Raw genomic sequence first — 20,064 nt, forward strand, 5'->3', positions numbered from 1 at the left:
CACGTATCTTTGGGTCACCATTCTGAACGCTCCCATGTATACACGTTAAATTTGTATGCCTTTTCTCCTATTAATTTTTTCTTCTATTAATCTGCCCATGTCAGTGATTTTCAGTGAACTTTCAGAGGGCCAAGACCCTTGGCCCCTCCAGGTAATGAAAATGTTCACATGATAAATAGTGAATTAGTAGGAGCTCACTTTTGCATAGTTTAGAATTCCCTGTTGAGCACCTCTACACGCCTGCCATTATTGTACCTCGTCTTTGTGATCCTCATAACCTGTATTAGGCAACGGTTCATTTATATTGAGAAAACACCTAGGGCACAGCACCACTACTTTGTAGGCTACTTTAATATGTATGTGCATTACGCGAGGTTTTATGAGCTTATTTTCTGACACTCTTGCTTTTTTCCCTCCAGTTTCCTCGGCTGAAAGCAGCGATTCACTGTTACTGCATACATGCTAGGCTCAATGCTGGGGATAACAATTCCTGCATCATAGGGCCAGACAGGAGAAGAATGTTGTAATCTGCAAAAGCCCTTCTGATTCTGGGAGTGAGGCCAGCATTAATACAACGCACGATTGTTACTTCTGAATGTCCCTTTGCAAAGAACAGTGTTTCTCAAACTTTTTTTCTGACCAGATCTGCATAAATACATTTTACATCGCCGCTGGCGATGCATACGTGTAAAACACTGAAATCAAAATTTCTCCAAACAAATCCTTTACTACGTGATGTACTGTGAAACTTTTCTATTTTGCGCTATTCTCAATTTTAGGGTGGTGATCCCGATCTACCAAACCGATTTCACAATGCGCTAGAGACTATAACCCGCGGTTTGGAAAACACCGTCTTGGAAAAAGCTCTTTGATCTGTGTCATTCTCCTCACATCTCCCTATGTTGCGGAGTTCCGATTGTTTGGTTTCGTCCTAATAATCACTGTGCTGTGTTTTCCCTACACGCTGTGTGACGGGGCCGCCCGCCTCCTTCCTGGGCTCCTTTAAGAGGGTGGTAACGGTCCATCACCGCGGGAGTGGAGAGGCAGGGCCCACTAGGTCCTCGGTGCAGGCCGGGCCCGCTCATCCACTTCTTGTGAAAGCCCGGGTGTGCGCGCGAAGAGTGGGAGAGTAGGGGTGAGGGCGGGGCAGCACTGACGCCTCGCAGGGCTGAGTAGCAACAGCGCCTCTGCGCCGCCTTTCCGGAGACCCCGAGGGGGTCCGCGCGTGCGCAGAGCGCGTCCCGGGAATTGTTCCTCCCTCGGAGGCTGCCGAGCGCGCTCCCGCCGAGCCAAAGTACAAAGTGGGCTCCAGAGCGCGGGCGGCGCGGCGGCGCGCGCCAGGGGGCGGTCCTGCGCGGCCGGTCCCGCCCTCTGCTCGCCTCCCAGTCTCCTCCGCGCTTCCCGCACTGAGGTATCCGCCGCCGCTCCTGTCCGCCGGCTGTCTTGTACCGGCAGTGCCATGGCGGCCTTCAGCAAGTATTTGACGGCGCGAAACTCCTCGCTGGCTGGTGCCGCGTTCCTGCTGCTCTGCCTGCTCCACAAGCGGCGCCGCGCCCTCGGCCTGCACGGGTAAGAACGCCCGTAGCCGAGCCGCCTTCCCGGGCCCTAGCGGTCGCTCCCCGCGCGGCTCCCTCCCCGCCCGGCGGACAGGTCCCTTTGCCCGACGGGGTAAGGCGGAGAGAGGGCCGACTGCGACTGCCATGGGGCTCCAATGTCAGGGTGTGCGCGAGTCCCCGCCGCGACAGCATCGATCCCAGCCGGCCTGTCCGGTGACCTCGCTCCACCCCGGGAGTGCGAATTCTGCGCCCGCGGGCGAACCGGCGTCCAACCAGCCCCCAGGGAGCAGCCTCCATTTGGGGGTGGGAGGGGACGCGGTGTTCCCCCTCCCTACATCACCCCCTTCTGTATCAACTTTCTGGGTGTGTTCTGGTTTTGCCATCTCATCTCCAGACAGACCGTGAAGGATTTGTTTTGGGGACGTGGATGTGTGATTGAGGATGGGGATTGGATTCGCCAGGCTGGAGGCTGGTGTTTAAGTCACTTGGACGAGGTTTGGCTCCATTCCCGAGTAACTGCTGTTGAAAGTCGCGAGGGTGGCTCCTGTGAAACTATTCCCGGTCCACTTGGCAAGATTGCCATCTAAAGTGGTGACCCCTTGGAGTCGGTGAACCCTTTGGTCGGTGAACGCCCTGGCATTTCATCCGGAAAGGCTGGATCGGGTCTGTCGGACTTAGAGAGCTCTGTAGGTGAAAGGTGAGAGTGTGTTTTAGGTGAGGATCAAGCTCCTTTTTAATGACACTCCACTGCTTCCACCGCGAGAGAATTTCAGTACTTAAATTTAACTTTGGGAGGCTATCAGATCAGAGAAAGGAAAAAAGAGAGCTGAATTACGGTTGTGACATACAGGTATGTATGCCACATACGTACAATTTTTATTTGCTGGACAAGTGAATGAGAAAAGGCTACTTCCCAAGCGTTCTTGCCAGTCATTGAATATTTCGTATTAAATCTTGACATACTATTTTCATGAATTTTATTTTATTCATTCCTCTGAGCAGGTACTGTTGCCTCCCATGTTTGATTTGCCTACAATATCTAATTAGTAGTAAAGTTTGCACTAAAACACTGACAAGTAGACTTCTAGTTTATAGTACCCTTTCCATTAAGTTCTTTCTAGCCGCCTTCTGTTTTTATCTTACTAGAGTCAGAAGTGATGATCTTTCTTTTCCTTCCTAAATCCATTTAACAGAGTTGAAAATGATTTGCAGCATAGTCTGGGCAATACAGCGCTTACTCATTTTTCTTCTATTCAGTTTGCTTTTAAAAGGATTAATTTGGGAAAATATAAAGCAAGTTTTTCTGTTGGTTTGTATAAACTCCCAGTTGCAAATAGAAGTTACCTGTTACCTGGGAACATGCCGGTAGAAAGAAGATGTTAGGTCCTTTAACTTGAATTCTGTTTTTGCAAAGAAGTGTTTCAGGGCATAGAACAAGTGTTTTACTATGTAGGAGGGGACTGGAGGATGGCCCTGCCAGTTCTGGATTACTTTTATAATTTTTTAAAAAGAAACTTTTTTTACTGAAGTATCATATATTTATATGTATATGTGATATAGTATCACATATATGTCACATACATGTAGTACACATAAGTGTAAAGCTTGAAGAATTTTTACAAGTAGAACACACCAGTGTAATCAGCACCCAGATCAAGAAACGGAACATTATTAGCATCCCAGAAATTCTCCTCATGCCCCATCCAGTCACAGTCCACCTAACTACTAAACCAGTTTATAAGACCGTAAATAATTGGTAAGGGAAATTTTGAACATAATCTAATGGGAAATAGTAGTGATAGAAGTAAAATAATATAATAGAATTTGTCTTGTTAAATAATTTTAGCTGCTCATTTGCCATTGTAAAATGCCTAAAAAAACCTTTTTTTTTTTTTGAGAAATGTTATGAGCTTTTGTGGGGATTAAATTATTTAGCAGGAGATGTACTGAACAAAAGATTATTATTAGTCTTTTGCATTGGGATGAGTGGGGAAAACCTCTATTTTACACATTATTTTGTTGGAGGAGACTGCAGATTCTGAGCAGAGAATTGTGAAGTTTAAATTGTTGAGATGAAATGATTGAACTATTTTGAAACCATTAAAAATGGTATTGAGTGTATTTTTGTAGATATTATACTTCCAGAATCTTAGGAATATCTTTCAGTCACCACCTTTGGTATCACAGTTTGAAGATTAGAGGATTCTTTTTTTTTTTGAGACGGAGTCTCGCTCTGTCGCCCGGGCTGGAGTGCAGTGGCCGGATCTCAGCTCACTGCAAGCTCCGCCTCCCGGGTTTACGCCATTCTCCTGCCTCAGCCTCCCAAGTAGCTGGGACTACAGGCGCCAGTCACCTCGCCCGGCTAGCTTTTTTTGTATTTTTTAGTAGAGACGGGGTTTCACCGTGTTAGCCAGGATGGTCTCGAACTCCTGACCTCGTGATCCGCCAGTCTCGGCCTCCCAAAGTGGTGGGATTACAGGCTTGAGCCACCGCGCCCGGCCAGAGGATTCTAACTTTATATTTCAGTGGCCTTTTGAATACCTTTGGCAACAGAACTAATTAATTTTAATATCTGGTGCTTAGTTAAGGAAACTGTGGCTACTTGGCCTTTTTTTGTCTATGTTGTTAATACTAGGTTGGTTTTAGAATATATATTCCCTAAAATTGGAGAGATAATAGAGCTAGTAAAAATCACTTTAAAAGTTACAGTGTAACATTGTTCCAAACATTAGGAGAATGAGTAATTAAATATTCTGGGTTATTTTAATTTTGTTAATGTAATTTGTTTTCACTTAGTTAAATCTCATATGTGTGTGTTTCTGACCTTTTATTGTGGAAAATTTCACACGTATAAAAAGTAAATAGGATAATACAAGGATTGTTCAATACACTTTACCCAAGGGGTACCAACAACATTCTATATTCCTGTTTCATCTATATCAACCTGCCTCTCACCCCTTATTTTTATAGTTTTTTTAGATAAAATTTATATACATTGAAATGTACAAATCTTAGTTATACATTTTTTTAGACAAATGAATACACTGTAACACATCCCTATGACAAATTAGAACATTTCCTTGTCCCCAGAAAGTTCCCTTGTATTCATTCCTGATCACCCTGTATTCACTCCTGATCCCACCACTGCTGTACTAACTTTTCACCTTAGTTTGCCTAATCTTACATTTTATTTTATTATTTATGGGGAAAGCAGAATCTTTTTACTCATGGATAAAGAGGGCTATTTAAAGGAAGTGTCTATTTCAGAACGTTATATTACTGTGCTGGGAGCTGTGTGTGTGTGTGTGTGTGTGTGTGTGTGTGTGTGTGTATTACAGAAATATATGACTTGTTTTCTCAGGGAGCTTACCTTCTTGTTAGGGAAGAGAAACTTAAACACTGATAGCAGAATGAAATGTACAAGTAGACGTGTGTTAGAAGTTCTGAGAAAGACAAGATTAATGTGTTTGGGAAGGGATGGGGAAGGCTTCATGAAGGATGTGCGTTAAGCCTAGAACGAGGGTAGGAGTGGATAACTGGAATAAAGTGACTGTTATAGCATCCTTTATCAGATTTTTGTTGCATTTATGATAGGAAGAAACTTTGTGGTGCCCTTTCAATCCATCTTCCACTGGCACTGGAGCTCTTTTTAAGAAGCTCAGATATGATCGTAATATTCCTTCATTAAAATCATTCATCTACTCTAAAATACAAACTTTCTGTATTCATGGTGTGGTCCTTGCCTACTTTTCCCACTCATCCAGCCATAAGGAATTAACTTATAGTCTCTAAGTATGACAGTCTCTGCCTAGCCTTTGCAGTCCGATTGCAATCACTGTCATCCCCACTATGTCTCCTCATGTTCTGATATTTATTTATTTATTTATTTATTTATTTATTTATTTATTTGAGACGGTCTGTCTCTTTCGCTCTGGCTGGAGTGGTCACTGCCCACTGCGACCTCTGCCTGCTGGGCTGAAGCAGTCCTCCCATCTCAGCCTCCAACGTATAATCGCTGGGACCACAGGTGCCTGCCACCACGCCTGGCTACTTTTTTTGTATTTTTTGTAGAGACAGATTTTCACCACGTTTCCCAGGCTAGTCTGGAACTCCTGAATTCAAGCAGTCTGCCCACCTCAGCCTCCCAAAGTGCTGGGATTACAGGCGTGAGCCCCTGTGCCCAGCTGATACTTCTTTTTCTTTAAGACTCAGTCAACACTTTGTCTTAGGTGTTTTCTATCTTTTTCTGATCTCCAAACTGATGTAAGTGTCCTCTGCTTTTATGATACTGTAGGCCATGGGTCCCTAATGCCCGGGCTGTGAACTGGTACAGGTTGGTGGCCTGTTAGGACCCAGCCACACAGCCTGTGCAAGCGAGCATTACCACCTGAGCTCTGCCTCCTATCAGATCAGCAGCGGCGTTAGATTCTCATAGGAGCGTGAACCTGTTTTGAACTGCACATGTGAGGGATCTAGGTTGCACACTTCTTATGAGAATCTAATGCCTGATGATCTGAGGTGGAACAGTTTCATTCTGAAACCATCCCCCACCCCAACCCCAGTTTGTGGAAAAATTGTCTTCTGCAAAACTGTTCCCTGGTGCCAAAAAGGTTGGAGACTACTGCTCTAGGAATCCCTTACTCTGGCACTTACCACTCAAAAGGTTGGAGACTACTGCTCTAGGAATCCCTTACTCTGGCACTTACCACTCTGTATTGTATTAGTTTGTTTTCTTGGCTTTTGCCTACATCAGATCCTAAGTTTCTTAAGGGCATGAACTGAATCATTTTTAATTCCCTAGTTTGGCTATGTCATGGGTTAAACAGTGTTTATGGAGAGGATAAATGACATAAGATAGTTGAAGAACTTTTAAGGGTAATTGACAGGCAGTTGGAGATGCCTAGTTCCAACATGAACAGAAACATTCTTTTCACAGAAGTAATAGTTGTGTACCTGAGCATATATAACCTGACCTGGGGAGTGGGAAATCAGTGGGCCAATTTTAGAAGACAGAGAATGCTACCCATCTATATAGCCACAGTATTTTATTATCTTCAAAAAGCAGAACAGAACAAAGCAGTTTCTTTCGCTGCTTATCAGTGCTTGTCAAATAAAGTTCAGATTTCTCATCTTGGATTTCAGAGCCTCCCTCAATCTGGTCTCATTTTACCTGGCTAATCTTATATGCCATTGCCTGCCAACGGGTACTCTCTGTTCCAAATAGGCCAGTTTCTACACTGTTCTTTGAACAGGCCACACTCATTTTTGGCTTTGGAGCTTTATTCATGCTGTTACTCATACCTGGAATATCTTTCTGTGGTATCCCTGTTCTCCAACTCTTGTCATCCTTGAAGGCATCCATGAAGTGTTTATTTAACTACTCTAGATGATCTAAATGATGATCACCTCTTTTAAAATTTCTGAAGCATGCATTTAAATCCTTTTATTGTTTTACCTATTCATTGCTTGACTGGATATAATCTAGCTAGGTATACCAAAGTCCACCTGCTTATGGGGTGATTTTCCTGCTTTTAAAAGCCTCCATCTGTAAATGGTGGGAACACAGTTTCCTCTCCTAAATATTTCTGAGGAATTTCGGGAACTTGTGTTTCTCTTAGTGACACCTTACTTCACTTCCTTTGGAGCACTTTCTGCTCTATTTGAGAAGAAATAGAGTTCTTCTTGTCTTACATCTTGTCTCTTGAGCCTGTCTCTTTGGTGTCTGCCTTGATTTCTCTGAAGAATCAGTCACAAAGCAGATATTTATAGTAGGGCTTTATTGAAAATTTGGGAGGAGTGGTAGGGATTATATCCCATAATAGTCAACAACTTAAAATGCTTTTATTTAGAAGTTTCTTGGACATTCCCATGCTGGAAATTTTTTGACTTTTTTTTTTGTCCTAAGTCTCAGCCCTGTGGCCTGCTGTTGGGCCTTTCTTTACCCACTGGGTGTCCTTATATCTGTAGTTTCTTACTCCCTGCACTACCTTACTGCTAACCCCCCTACAACTTTCCTGCAAACTTCAAAATTCAACTTCCCTTCCCTAAATCTGCCCCCATTCAAATCAAGCTCTAGAAGGGGCTGGCTTCACTTTTCTCAGTTTCACAGGCGCACTGGGTGTTTTGCACAGGACAAGCATGAGTCATGTGAGGGTCTAGAGCTGCTTAAGACCCTTACAGTGACCCATGAGTAGATGTTATATGGGCTGGCCCTGTTTGGATCCTCAAAATAGAAAAGAGATGCTTAAGCAACTTTGGATGGAAAAAAAAAGCACTGAAGAATTTGCCAGCCAAGGTAGCTGTGTACTGAACCCAACTGAGGCAGATCAGGGCCAGAGCAATGTTCTGAGAACTGTGGAGCTATTTGTGGTCTGCTAGGGGGAACTGAGTACAGGTTGTTTAATTAATTGTATGTGCCTGTTATTGGCACATTGGCGTCCTTGGATAGGCATTCTGTTTCAAGGCTTTTGCACTTGCTGTTTCCCCTGCCTGAAGTGCTCTTTCCTCAGATACTTACATTGCTTACTCTCCCTGCTCTTTCAGTTTTTTCTCAGACATCTTTTTAGTGAGACCTTCTATTGCCATTCAATTTATTTTCATTTATTTATTTATTTTGAGACGGGGTCTCACTCCGTCACCCATGCTGGAGTGCAATGGCATGATCTTGGCTCATTGCAACCTTTGCCTCCTAGGCTCAAACAGTCCTCCTACCTCAGCCTCCCAAGTAGCTAGGACTACAGCCACACGCCACAACACCTGGCTAATATTATCTTTTGTAGAGACAAGGTCACATTATGTTGCCTAGGCTGGTGTAGAATTCCTGGGCTCAAGTGATTCTCCCACCTCAGCCTCCTAAAGTGCTGGGATTACAGGCAAGAACCACTGTGCCTGGCCCCTGCCACTCAATTTAAAATAACATCCTGTCTACCTTCCTGGCTTTACTTTTCTCCTTAGTACTTATCACTATAAAATATGCTATATATTTTACGTATGTATCTTGTCTATTGTGTATGTTTGCAGTATATACATACTGTTAGCATGTAAGTTCCACAAGGGCAAGAATTTTTGTCTATTTTGTTCACAGTTATAGCCCCAGTGACTAGAACCGTGACTGACATATAGTAGACACTCATATTTGTTTGACTCTACAACAACAAATGAGATGCTCATTTCTTGGGGGCTGTGGTTACTATTGTTTTAAATAACAAATTCTTTTTGCTACAAATGTAAATGTTATCTTTAGTGTATTTATGAGGTCTTTAGGAGCTGGACCACTTATACCCCCTATATGTACAGGTAAAGCAAATCTCAGAAACTTAAAAAAATGCTATCATTATCATCACCTGCTTTTGACAGTTAATAGAGTGTAAACATTAAAGACAATTTAAGAAAATTAAAAATCATTCATAATGTTATAACCATAATACACATATTGTTTTATTTTTATTTCCTTTTATTCTGTATTTATGTGCATTTTTTACATAGTTATGTACATGTTTTGCTGTTTTCATTTAAAGCATACCTCTTTCCTATATTTCCCTATACATGACCTTCATAACTATACTTTTAAAGAAATATATAAATATTCCTCTATGTGGCTATATGTTAGTTTATTTTACTGTTAGCTATTGAGCATCTAGACTGCCTCTGGAATTTTTATGGATTATACTGTGTATTTTTGCAAGTGAACGTTTTCATCTCTGCCAAATAACTTCCTGGGAATAAGTTGCCAGAACTAGGATTAATGAATGGAGGCTTATGAATTTCCTTAGTGTTTGTGGAAACCATGGGTATTCTTAAACTACACAGGTTGATGTATTACTTTTCATGAGTTGTGCCAATTTGCAATACTATGAATGAATGCTAACTTACCTACTCATCATTAGGGGATATTAAAATTTTTTTCTACTTTACAGATGCAAAATAGTCTTGAAAGATTATTTTAATTTGCATGTATTTTATAATTTGCAAAATGAACATTTTATATGCAGCAACTTGATCTTTATTATGGAGGCAGTTTGGCATAGTGTTAAAGAATAGTCTTGGCCGGGCGCGGTGGCTCAAGCCTGTAATCCCAGCACTTTGGGAGGCCGAGACGGGCGGATCACGAGGTCAGGAGATCAAGACCATCCTGGCTAACACGGTGAAACCCCGTCTCTACTAAAAAATACAAAAAACTAGCCGGGCAAGGTGGCGGGCGCCTGTAGTCCCAGCTACCCGGGAGGCTGAGGCAGGAGAATGGCATGAACCCGGGAGGCGGAGCTTGCAGTGAGCTGAGATCTGGCCACAGCACTCCAGCCTGGGTGACAGAGCGAGACTCCGTCTCAAAAAAAAAAAAAAGAATAGTCTTTAGAGTCAGATACGGGTTCAGTTTTTCAGTTAGCCATTTGCCAAATCTGTGACCTCGGTCAATTTACTTAACCTCTCTGAACCTCAGTAGAACAGAGATAGTAGTATTTACTCACTCACTCAGCAGTTAAGTGAGGATTAATGGAGAAAATATTTTAACCCAGTGCTCAGTAAATAAAAGGTAGCTCTCATTCCTATGCTTGCTAAAAGAAAACTAAAAGGACAACAAAACATACCATTGTTAACTTCTTAAAATCTCCCGAGCCTTCCTAATTTCCTCAGATATACCCATGACAGTCTCCCGAAAGAAGCCTTTTTCAATTGATAGAATCATTTACTTTCAGAGTTGGAAAGTATCTCAAGTTAGTTTTATGTGACATGGTTTTTAGGTTTCTGTATTTTTTCAGTTACTGCTTCCTGAATATGACAGTCTTTATTTCTCCACCTTTTAAAGAGGCAGTGCTAAATGGAATCCAGCATTCAAAGTGTCTTCTCACTGACACACTAGAAAAGAACTGTGACCTGCCTTGTCCTAAGCTTTCATTAAAGATCCTAAGATGTTAAGCTTTCATTAAAATAGCATGAAGTTACGTTCATTTTTATGACTCAAATATTTTTCACTTGTATTTAGCTTACACAATGTTATTTTCCCCCTCCTCATCTTGATGTGTTTGATTTTTTTTTTTGAGATGGAGTCCCGCTCTGTCACCCAGGCTGGAGTGCAGTGGTGCAAATTTGACTTACTGCAACCTCCGACTCCCGGGTTCAAGTGATTCTCTTGCCTCAGCCTCCGGAGTAGCTGAGATTACAGGCACCCGCCACCACACCCAGCTAATTTTATTGTATTTTTGGTAGAAACGGGGTTTTACCATGTTGACTGGTCTTGAACTCCTGACCTCAGGTGATTCGCCCACCTTGACCTCCCAAAGTGCTGGGATTACAGGTGTGAGCCACCGCGCCCAGCCTGATTTTTTTTTTTTTAAACCTGGGTGCAGGTCTGTATACTTATTTTTGGTTGGACACATTACTTCTTCCCTCTGAAACTTTTTGATCTGCACAATTAATTACTATTCCTTCTGTATGTTTTCCTAAGAAACTTAAAAAACTGATTGGGCAGGACTGAGTATAGAACAGTATGTTTACACCACTATAATCTTTCTATTAATTAACACCCTTTGGTTATTGTATTGGCTCTCATCTTTAACTTACCAGCACCTTTTCACACATTTCCTTCTGATAGGAGACCTGGCATTCTGACGATATCCATAACCTGATTCATACTGGGCCAGAGTCCTCTTTTGGGATGTTTCTGCTGGAGCTGGTGTGGGGAAGGGTCTTTTTTTCCTGGTCATAGAGGTGTGAAGATAGACCTTAGAACTGTATGTGGCCTTGGTCTCTTCCATGGAAAGGGCAGAAACCCTGATTTTGTTTATCATCAAATGCTTTGTAGCATAGTGAACAAAATTTACAAAAAGTTCATGATCCCTTTCAAAGAAAAGAATGACCTTAGTCTGACAGAATTTTTTGGTGAATTCATATTTGCTCCTAAAATTTACCACTTCCTTCTAAGTACCCATGCCATACTGCCCATTTAGATAAGTAAGTTGTAATTTTTTCCCAGGATCAACATCACACTCATCCATGACCTGATGAATATCATCACCTTCTAATCTGTTTCAATGTAATATGAACTTGAATTATGAAGGAGAAAGATAGGATCTTCCTGCATTTTCTTTGGAATTATATATGCTAAATTAAATACAATTTTATGGGAAATGGTATTTCACTGTGTTGACCAGGCTAGTCTTGAATTTCTAGCCTCCAAGTGATCTGCCGCCTTGTTCTCCCAAAAGTATCAGGATTACAGGCATGAGCCACTGTGCTTGGCCCTGTTATTTCTTTTGAAAGATTTTAGGTAACTGTTGTTTGAAATGGCATTTATATTATTTCTACATAAAATTAGGCATCAGGCCCTTGCTTAAACATGGCTTTCATCATATTCTTTTTAAGGGTAAGTCACTTTTTTTTTTTTTTTTTTTTGAGATGGAGTCTCGCTCTGTCACCCAGGCTGGAGTGTAGTGGCCAGATCCTGGCTCACTGCAAGCTCCGCCTCCCGGGTTCACGCCATTCTCCTGCCTCAGCCTCCCGAGTAGCTGGGATTACAGGCGCCCGCCACCTCGCCCGGCTAGTTTTTTTTTTGTATTTTTTTAGTAGAGACGGGGTTTCACCATGTTAGCCAGGATGGTCTCGATCTCCTGACCTCATGATCCGCCCGTCTCGGCCTCCCAAAGTGCTGGGGTTACAGGCTTGAGCCACTGCGCCCGGCCCCAGTCACTTTTGTTTTAGGCATCTCTGTCAAGAATATAGCCTTCTTATAAACTAAGAATAAACCACCAACCTTGGATAGACGCTATTTATGTAAGACAAGGATACCTATTATAAATTATTAAGATGGTTGGTGAAGCTCTTAGATAAAACTAGAAAGCGAGGTATCCTGCGAAAGCGCTGGTTTATTTTTGCTGGTTTTGTCTCTTTGGCCACAAGATTGAGAAATTGGAAAGTTTTTTTTGTTTGTTTTTCTTTTCTTTTTTGAGGCAGAGTCTCGCCTCTGTCCGCTCCGGCAAGCGCACCCGGAGTGCAGTCGCCAGACCCTCTCAGCTCACTCGCAAGCTCCGCCTCCCTGGGTTTATACGCCAGTTGCTCCTGCCTCAGCTCCGAGTCAGCTGGGACTAACAGGCGCGCCACCTCGCCGCTGGCTACGTTTTCTTGTATTGTTAGTAGAGACGGGTTTCACCGCGCGCGTGTTCAGCCAGGAGGTCTCGACTCTCCGTGACGTCGTGATCCGCCCATCTCGCTCCCAAAGGCTTGGGATTACAGGCTTGAGCCACCGCGCGCCCGGCTTGTTTTTTTTTTCTTTTAAACACCACCTTTCTTACCGGTTTGCTAGATTAGCAGGCCTGAGTGAATGCAGTTAAGTCAATAAAGTATAAAATTGAAAATAAAGCTCATCAAAGCATAATCAGCTAGTTTGATATTTGTAAATGGATGTAGCCGTCTCACCACTATAATGGTACTAGAATAATAGACATAAAAGTGGATTATATGATTTACTCTATGCTGAAATTATTTTGACTTTAATACTTTATTAATACATCTATTGGCATTAAAAAGCACTGTGTAGAATGAGGCAACTGCTCTAGGTAAATAATAATTTAGTCAGCATGTTATGTTGATATCATATATGTGATATATATGATATGTAATGTATCATTGTATGTCACTATTTTAAAAATATTTATACAGTTTCTTAAATGTATGAAGTAAGCAACATGAGACAGTATGATATGGTCCCTTGTGGAAGGGACTGGTGGGAGGTAACTGAATCATGGAGGCAGGTCTTTCCCATGCTGTTCTCATGATAGTGAATAAGTCTCATGAGAGCTAATGGTTTTATAAAGAGGAGTTCTGTATGAGCTCTTTTTGCCTGCCGCCATCCACGTAAGATGTGACTTGCTTCTCTTTGCCTTTCACCAGCATTGTGAGACCTCCCCAGCTACATGGAACTGTAAGTCCAGTGAAGCCTCTTTCTTTTGTAAATTGCCCAGTCTTGGGTATGTCTTTATCAGCAGCATGAAAACGGACTAATACGGAAAATTGGTACAAGTAGAGTGGGGCATTACTGAAAAGATACCTGAAAATGTGGAAGCAACTTTGGAACTGGGTAATAGGCAGAGGTTGGAACAGTTTGGAGGGCTCAGAAGACAGGAAAATATGGGAAAATTTGGAACTCCCTAGAGACTTGCTGAATGGCTTTGACAAAAATGCTGATAGTGATATGAACAATAAGGTCCAGGCTGAGGTAGTCTCAGATGGAGATGAGGAACTTGTTGGGAACTGGAGCAAAGGTGACTCTTGTTAATGTTTTAGCAAAGAGATTGTCAGCATTTTGCCCCTGCCTTAGAGATTTGTGGAACTTTGAACTTGAGAGAGATGATTTAGGGTGTCTGGTGGAAGAAATTTCTAAGCAGCAAAGCATTCAAGAGGTGGCTTGGGTGCTGTTAAAGGCATTCAGTTTTATAAGGGAAGCAGAGCATGTAAGTTCAGAAAATTTGCAGCCTGACAATAAGATAGAAAAGAATAACCCATTTTCTGAGGGGAAATTCAAGCCAGCTGCAGAAATTTGCATAAGTAATGAGGAGCCGAATGTTAATCACCAAGACAATGGGGAAAATGTCTCCAGGGCATGTCAGAGAACCTTTGTGGCAGCCCCTCCCATCACAGACCTGGATGTTTAGGGGGAAAAATTGGTTTTGTGGGCTGGTCCCAGGGTCCCTCTGCTGTGTGCAGTCTAGGGACTTGGTCCCCTGCATCCCAGTCCCTCCAGCTGTGACTAAAAGGGGCCAAGGTACAGCTCAGGCCATGGCTTCAGAGGGTGTAAGCCCCAAGCCTTGGCAGCTTCCACGTGGTGTTGAGCCTGTGAGTGCACAGAAGTCAAGAATTGGGTTTGGGAACCTCTGCCTAGATTTCAGAGGATGTATGAAATGGCTGGATGCCCATGCAGAAGTTTGCTGCAGGAGTGGGGCCCGCATGGAGAACCTCTGCTAGGGCAGTGTGGAAGGGAAAGTGAGGTTGAAGCCCCCACACAGAATCCCTGCTGGGGCACCACCTAGTGGAGCCATGAGAAGAGGGCCTCTGTCCTCCAGACTCCAAAAGGGTAGCTCCACCAGCTGCTTGCACTGTGCCTGGGAAAACTGTAAACATTCAACGCCAGCCCGTGAAAGCAGCCAGGAGGGAGGCTGTACCCAGCAAAGCCATAGGGGCAGAGCTGTCCAAGAGTATGGGAACCTACCTCTTGTATCAGTGTGAGCTGTATGTGAGACATGGAGTCAAAGGAGATCATTTTAGTGCTTTAGGATTTGACGGCCCTGCCAGATTCTGAACTTACAGCACTTTTGTTTTGGCCAATTTCTTCCATTTGGAATGGCTGTATTTACCCAATGCCTGTACCCCCATTGTATGTAGGAAGCAACTAACTTGCTTTTGATTTTGCAGGCTAATGGACAGGTCTTGGATGAGACTTTGGACTGTGGACCTTTGAGTTAATGCTGAAATGAATTAAGACTTTGGGGAACTATTGGGAAGGCATGATTGGTTTTGAAATGTGAGGACATGAGATTTGGGAGGGGCCAGTTTGGAATGATATGGTTTGGCTGTGTCCCCACCTAAATCTCATCTTGAATTCCCAGTGTTGTAGGAGGCATAGGTGGGAGGTATTTGAATCATGGGGGAGGTCTTTCCTGTGCTGTTCTAGTGATAGTGAATAAGTTCCGAGTGATCTGATGGTTTTATAAAGAGGAGTTCCCCTGCACAAGCTCTTTTTGTCTGCCACCATCCACGTAAGGTATGACTTGCCTTGCCTTCCGCTGTGATTGTGAGGCCTCCCCAGCCACGTGGAACTGTGAGTCTAATTAAACCTCTTTTTTAAATTGCCACACACTTTATCAGCAGTGTGAAAACAGACTAACACATAGTGTCTCAGAGGATAAGAACAATTCTGTAAATGTTTGTTAATTTAGTGAGTAGGCCTACACCTAAAAAGCTGTTTTAAAATTAAATGCAACTTTAATTTTAAAATTAAACATTTTGCATTATCAAAGTTAAATATACACTATGGAAATTTGAATAACTAGAAGAAGGCAGGGAGAAAACACCTTTTCTAGTGTTTATCATTAGTGTCATATTTTATTGATTCTAAGATGCACTTTTTTTACATTTTAGCATCTCTTTTCACATTTTAACTTCTCTGAAATTTGAATGTAACTTACAATGGTGTGTATTTCCTTTTTACTGTGCATACTTTTATCTTGCCTATAAAAATACTGCATATCAGCTTGCATGAAACTCAAACTTCTGACTAAAAATTCATTGTTGTTGCCATTCTTCAGTTTATCTTGGAGGTGTGGCTAAGAAAAATGCAAAAAAGAATAATTTGAGATAAAATCGGATTTTTTTCCTCTTTCCAGAATGAGGGCTGGAGAAAGTAGCTTGGCCTGAGATAGGCAGGTGGAAATCAATGAACTATTCAAAAAAAGAAGAACCCAAAGATCATGCCACCAAGTCAAAGTCAAGTGCTCGCTATGTACCAGATGCAGGGTTTTCAGATGTTTGTTAAGCTAAAAAGTAAACTAGACAAGAGTTTTGCTGTTGAGAAACTCATAGACTATTGAAAGAGAGAATGCCATATCTTAACATTTTACACCAAATTTCTAGTTCATCCCTGGTAATATTTTATTTAAAATACGGTTTGTTGTTGCTTTTTGAGACAGGCTCGCTCTGTGGCCCATGGTGGAGTACAAGGTGCCATCATGCCTCACTGCAGCCTTGACCTCCTGGGCTCAAGTGATCCTCCCACCTCAGCCTCCTGAGTAGCTGGAACTATAGATGTGCGCCGCCATGCCTGGCTAATATTTTAATTTTTTGTAGAGATAGGGTCCCAAAGTGTTAGGACGTTATAGGCGTGAACCACCATGCCTGGACTAAAATATAGTTCTTTATTTACCTATGAATACAGTTATGTTGCATCAGGAAATTAGATTTAAGGTATTATCAACTGTAGGACTCATGTGACCTTTCCCCCCCATCAACAATGCCCAATATACGTTGTTTAGTAAAGAGGTGGGGTGGAGGAAGCAAGCATAGGACAGAATAAATGAGGTGATCCCATTTCTTAAGTATCATATAATTTCTAATTTAACTGTTGCTGGATGAATACATTTCTGTATGTATTTTATGATGGTTCAAGAAAATATCTATTCTCTCTTTCCCCACTGGAGGAAACATGAATGGGGAAATAATACCATTTATCCAGTACATTCTGTTGAGTGCTGTATGTCAGTAGGCTAGGCTTTGAGATACTAAATTAAATAAACGTTATTTCTAACTCCAGTCTTGTGGCACTATTACTACAAATGCATAGAAAATTTGTACAACTATGACTAGACCTGTGGTAGGAACACAGTTTAATTCTTCTGGTTGTTACCTGGGAGGGTTTCACATTTGAGCCTGATCTTAAGAAATCTATAGTGTTTTGCTAAGGGGTAAAAGGCATTCCAGGTAGGGAAAACAGCTTGCACAAAGACAGAGTTAATGGAATTACATTTGAGAAGGAACTGCAAGGACACGAAGCTGGAGATATATAGTAATATAAATATAATATAAATAAAGTATTTATTGAACACTTACCATATTTTAGACATTGTTCTAAGTGTTTTACATTTATTCCTAACAACAGTCTTTTGAAATAATTCTTTCTATTGTCTTCATTTTACAGGTGAGGAATCAGAAAAGTAAAAATGGTATCTAATTATGAGAGGCCTTAAGTTCGAATTAACCATGTGGAAGGTAAAAGGCAGAATAAAACATTTAAATCAAAGTCTTTCAAATGAATTTAGATTCAAAGAACTCAAGAATCATTCAGGAGTTAAGAAAGGTTTTATATTAAATTACAAAGTGAAGTTCATTATTAAAATTCTGTTTACTATGTTAAGTCATGCATTGCTTAACAGTGGAGATATGTTCTGAGAAATGCATTGTTAGGCAATTTTTTTTTCTTTTTTTTTTTTCCAGACAGAGTTTCACTCTTGTTGCCCAGCCTGGAATGCAGTGGTGTGATCTCAGCTCACTGCATCCTCCACCTCGCGGGTTCAAGCGATTCTCCTGCCTCAGCCTCCCAAGTAGCTGGGATTACAGGCATGCGCCACCATGCCTGGCTAACTTTGTATTTTTAGTAGAGACAGGATTTCTCCATTTTGGTGAGGTGGGTCTCAAATTCCTGACCTCAGGTGATCCACCTGCCTTGGCCTCCCAAAGTGCTGGGATTAACAGGCCTGAGCCACCATGCCCAGCCCAGTTAGGCAATTTTATTGTTGTATGAATATCACAGAGTGCACTTATACAAACCTAGATGCTATATACACACCCAAGCTGTATGATATATGGTACAGCGTATTGCTCGTAGGCTACAAACCTGTACAGCATGTTACTGTACTGAATACTATAGGCAGTTGTAACACAATGGTCATTTTTTTTTTTTTTGTCTAAATGTCTTTTTTTTAGACTGGCTCTGTCACCTAGGCTTAAGTGCAGTGGCGCAGTCTTGGCTCACTGCAACCTCCACCTGCCAGGCGCAAGTGTTTCTCCTGCCTGAGCTTCCCCTGTAGCTGGGACTACAGGCGTGGGCCACCACATCCTGATAATTTTTTTTTTTTTTCTAGTTGAAAATGGGGTTTTGCTATGTTGGCCAGGCTGGCCTCGAACTTCTGGCCTCAAGTGATCCGCCCACTTTGGCCTCCCAAAGTGCTGGGATTATGGGTGTGAGCCACTGCTCCCAGCCTTTAAACATGTCTTAACATAGAAAAGGTACAGTAAAAATATGGTATAAAAGATCAAAAACAGTATACCTGTATAAGGTGTACTTACCATGAATGGAGCTTGCAGGACTGGAAGTTGTTCCGGGTGAATCATTGAGTGAGTTATGAGTGAATGTGAAGGCCTAGTGTATTATTGCACGTGACTGTAGACTTTATAAACACTGTACACTTAGGCTACATGAAATTTATTTTTTTTAAATCTTAGTTAAAAAAAATCACTGTCTTCCACTTTCACATCTTGTCCCACTGGAAGGTCTTCAGGGACAATAAAATGTGTGGCGCTGTCATTCATATGATAGCAGTACCTTCTTCTGGAATATCTTTTGAAGGATCTGCTTGAGGCTGTTTTACAGTTAACTTTTTTTTTACTTAAGTAGGAGTACACTCTAACAATAAAAGTATAGTATAGTAAATACATAAACTAGTAACATAGTCATTTATTATTATTATCAAGCATTATGTACTGTACCTAATTGTTTTATGTCACTGGCAGTGCAGCAGTAGTTTCGTCACCACATACATGTGAGTAATGTGTTGTACTGTGGTATGATGTCAGCTGTGGTGTCACTAGGTGATAGGAATTTTTCAGCTCCATATAACAAAAGTAATTGCTATCCTTACTTCTGTATAATCACATCTTTGTGTTTCCTATAATTTCATCACCCAAATGTGCATTCCTGAAAACTACAATTTAGTTGTGTTTTTTTTTTTTTAATCTAAGTCTCTTAACCTACATATCTCCCTGCCACTTTCCCTTTCCCTTTCTTTCTTACAGTTTATTCCCTGAAGCAGCCAGTTATTTTGACCTGTACAGATTCCGTAGTCTGGATTATGCTGATTGCATAATTTTTCTTCATCCTTTGTATTTCCTGTAAATTGGTAGTTGAATCTAAAACCTTGATCAAATTTAGGTTTTGCTTTGTGTTTTTGTTTTTTTTCCACCTCCTAGGAGTTAGTGTGGTATATTCACCATCAGGAGATATATAACACCAGGCATGATGGCTCTCACCTGTAATCCCAGCACTTCGGGAGGCCAAGGCAGGGGGATAATTTGAGTCCAGGAGTTTGAGACCAGTCTGGGCAACATACCAAGACCCTGTCTCTATAAAAAGTAAAAAACATCAGGCAAGTGTGGTGGCGCATGCCTGTAGTTCCAGCTACTGAGGTGGGATTGAGGCTGCAGTGAACCGTGATGGCACCATGCACTCCAGTCTGGGCAACAGAGCAAGATCCTGTCTTGAAAAAAAAAGAGTTATAGTGTCTAATTTTCTCTCTTTTGTGATTTTAGCAGCCACTGATGCTCGACACCTAGATCAGTGAATTTATTAAAGCTTGCAATATGGTGATATGTGAATTCTGTTATTTCTTCACTTATAAGGTAGACTGCTTCCACAGAAAAAAACCTTTTCTTTTCTGCTATCTGGTTAGTAGTTGTACCTAGTGGTGCAGTTCAATTAGGAAAAGTTGGATATTAGCTTCTTTGTTTACCAGTTATCAAAATAATATGTTAATTTCTTGTTACCTGAAAGTGACCAGTGAATTCTTGTCATTATGAACCTTTTGATTTAATTATTTGTGCTTTCATTACAGCTGTTGTCCTTATTTTTGCTCAATTGTCCCATCTTGGACCAATGGGAGCCTCTTTAAGCTGGCTCCTTAGTGCTTTTGACATGGCTTTAGTGATCTTTGATAGCTTCCATGCTGTCTGTAGTAAGAAGTTCTGGGTTCCT

General features: G+C 41.7%; 1 protein-coding gene across 1 annotated transcript in view; it reads left to right on the forward strand.

Moving 5' to 3' along the window:
• Positions 1-1,083: 1,083 nt before the first annotated feature.
• The window catches only part of ABCD3 (ATP binding cassette subfamily D member 3), a 98,111-nt gene continuing 79,130 nt past the window's right edge, over positions 1,084-20,064 (forward strand). The window contains exon 1 of the mRNA XM_017879792.1: positions 1,084-1,569. Within this exon, the coding sequence (XP_017735281.1) occupies positions 1,460-1,569 (110 nt within the window). The 5' untranslated portion in view covers positions 1,084-1,459. The remainder of the gene's footprint in view (positions 1,570-20,064) is intronic.

This window comes from Rhinopithecus bieti, unplaced genomic scaffold, assembly GCF_001698545.2.
Source record: "Rhinopithecus bieti isolate Rb0 unplaced genomic scaffold, ASM169854v2 scaffold_11919, whole genome shotgun sequence".
Lineage (NCBI taxonomy): Eukaryota > Metazoa > Chordata > Mammalia > Primates > Cercopithecidae > Rhinopithecus > Rhinopithecus bieti.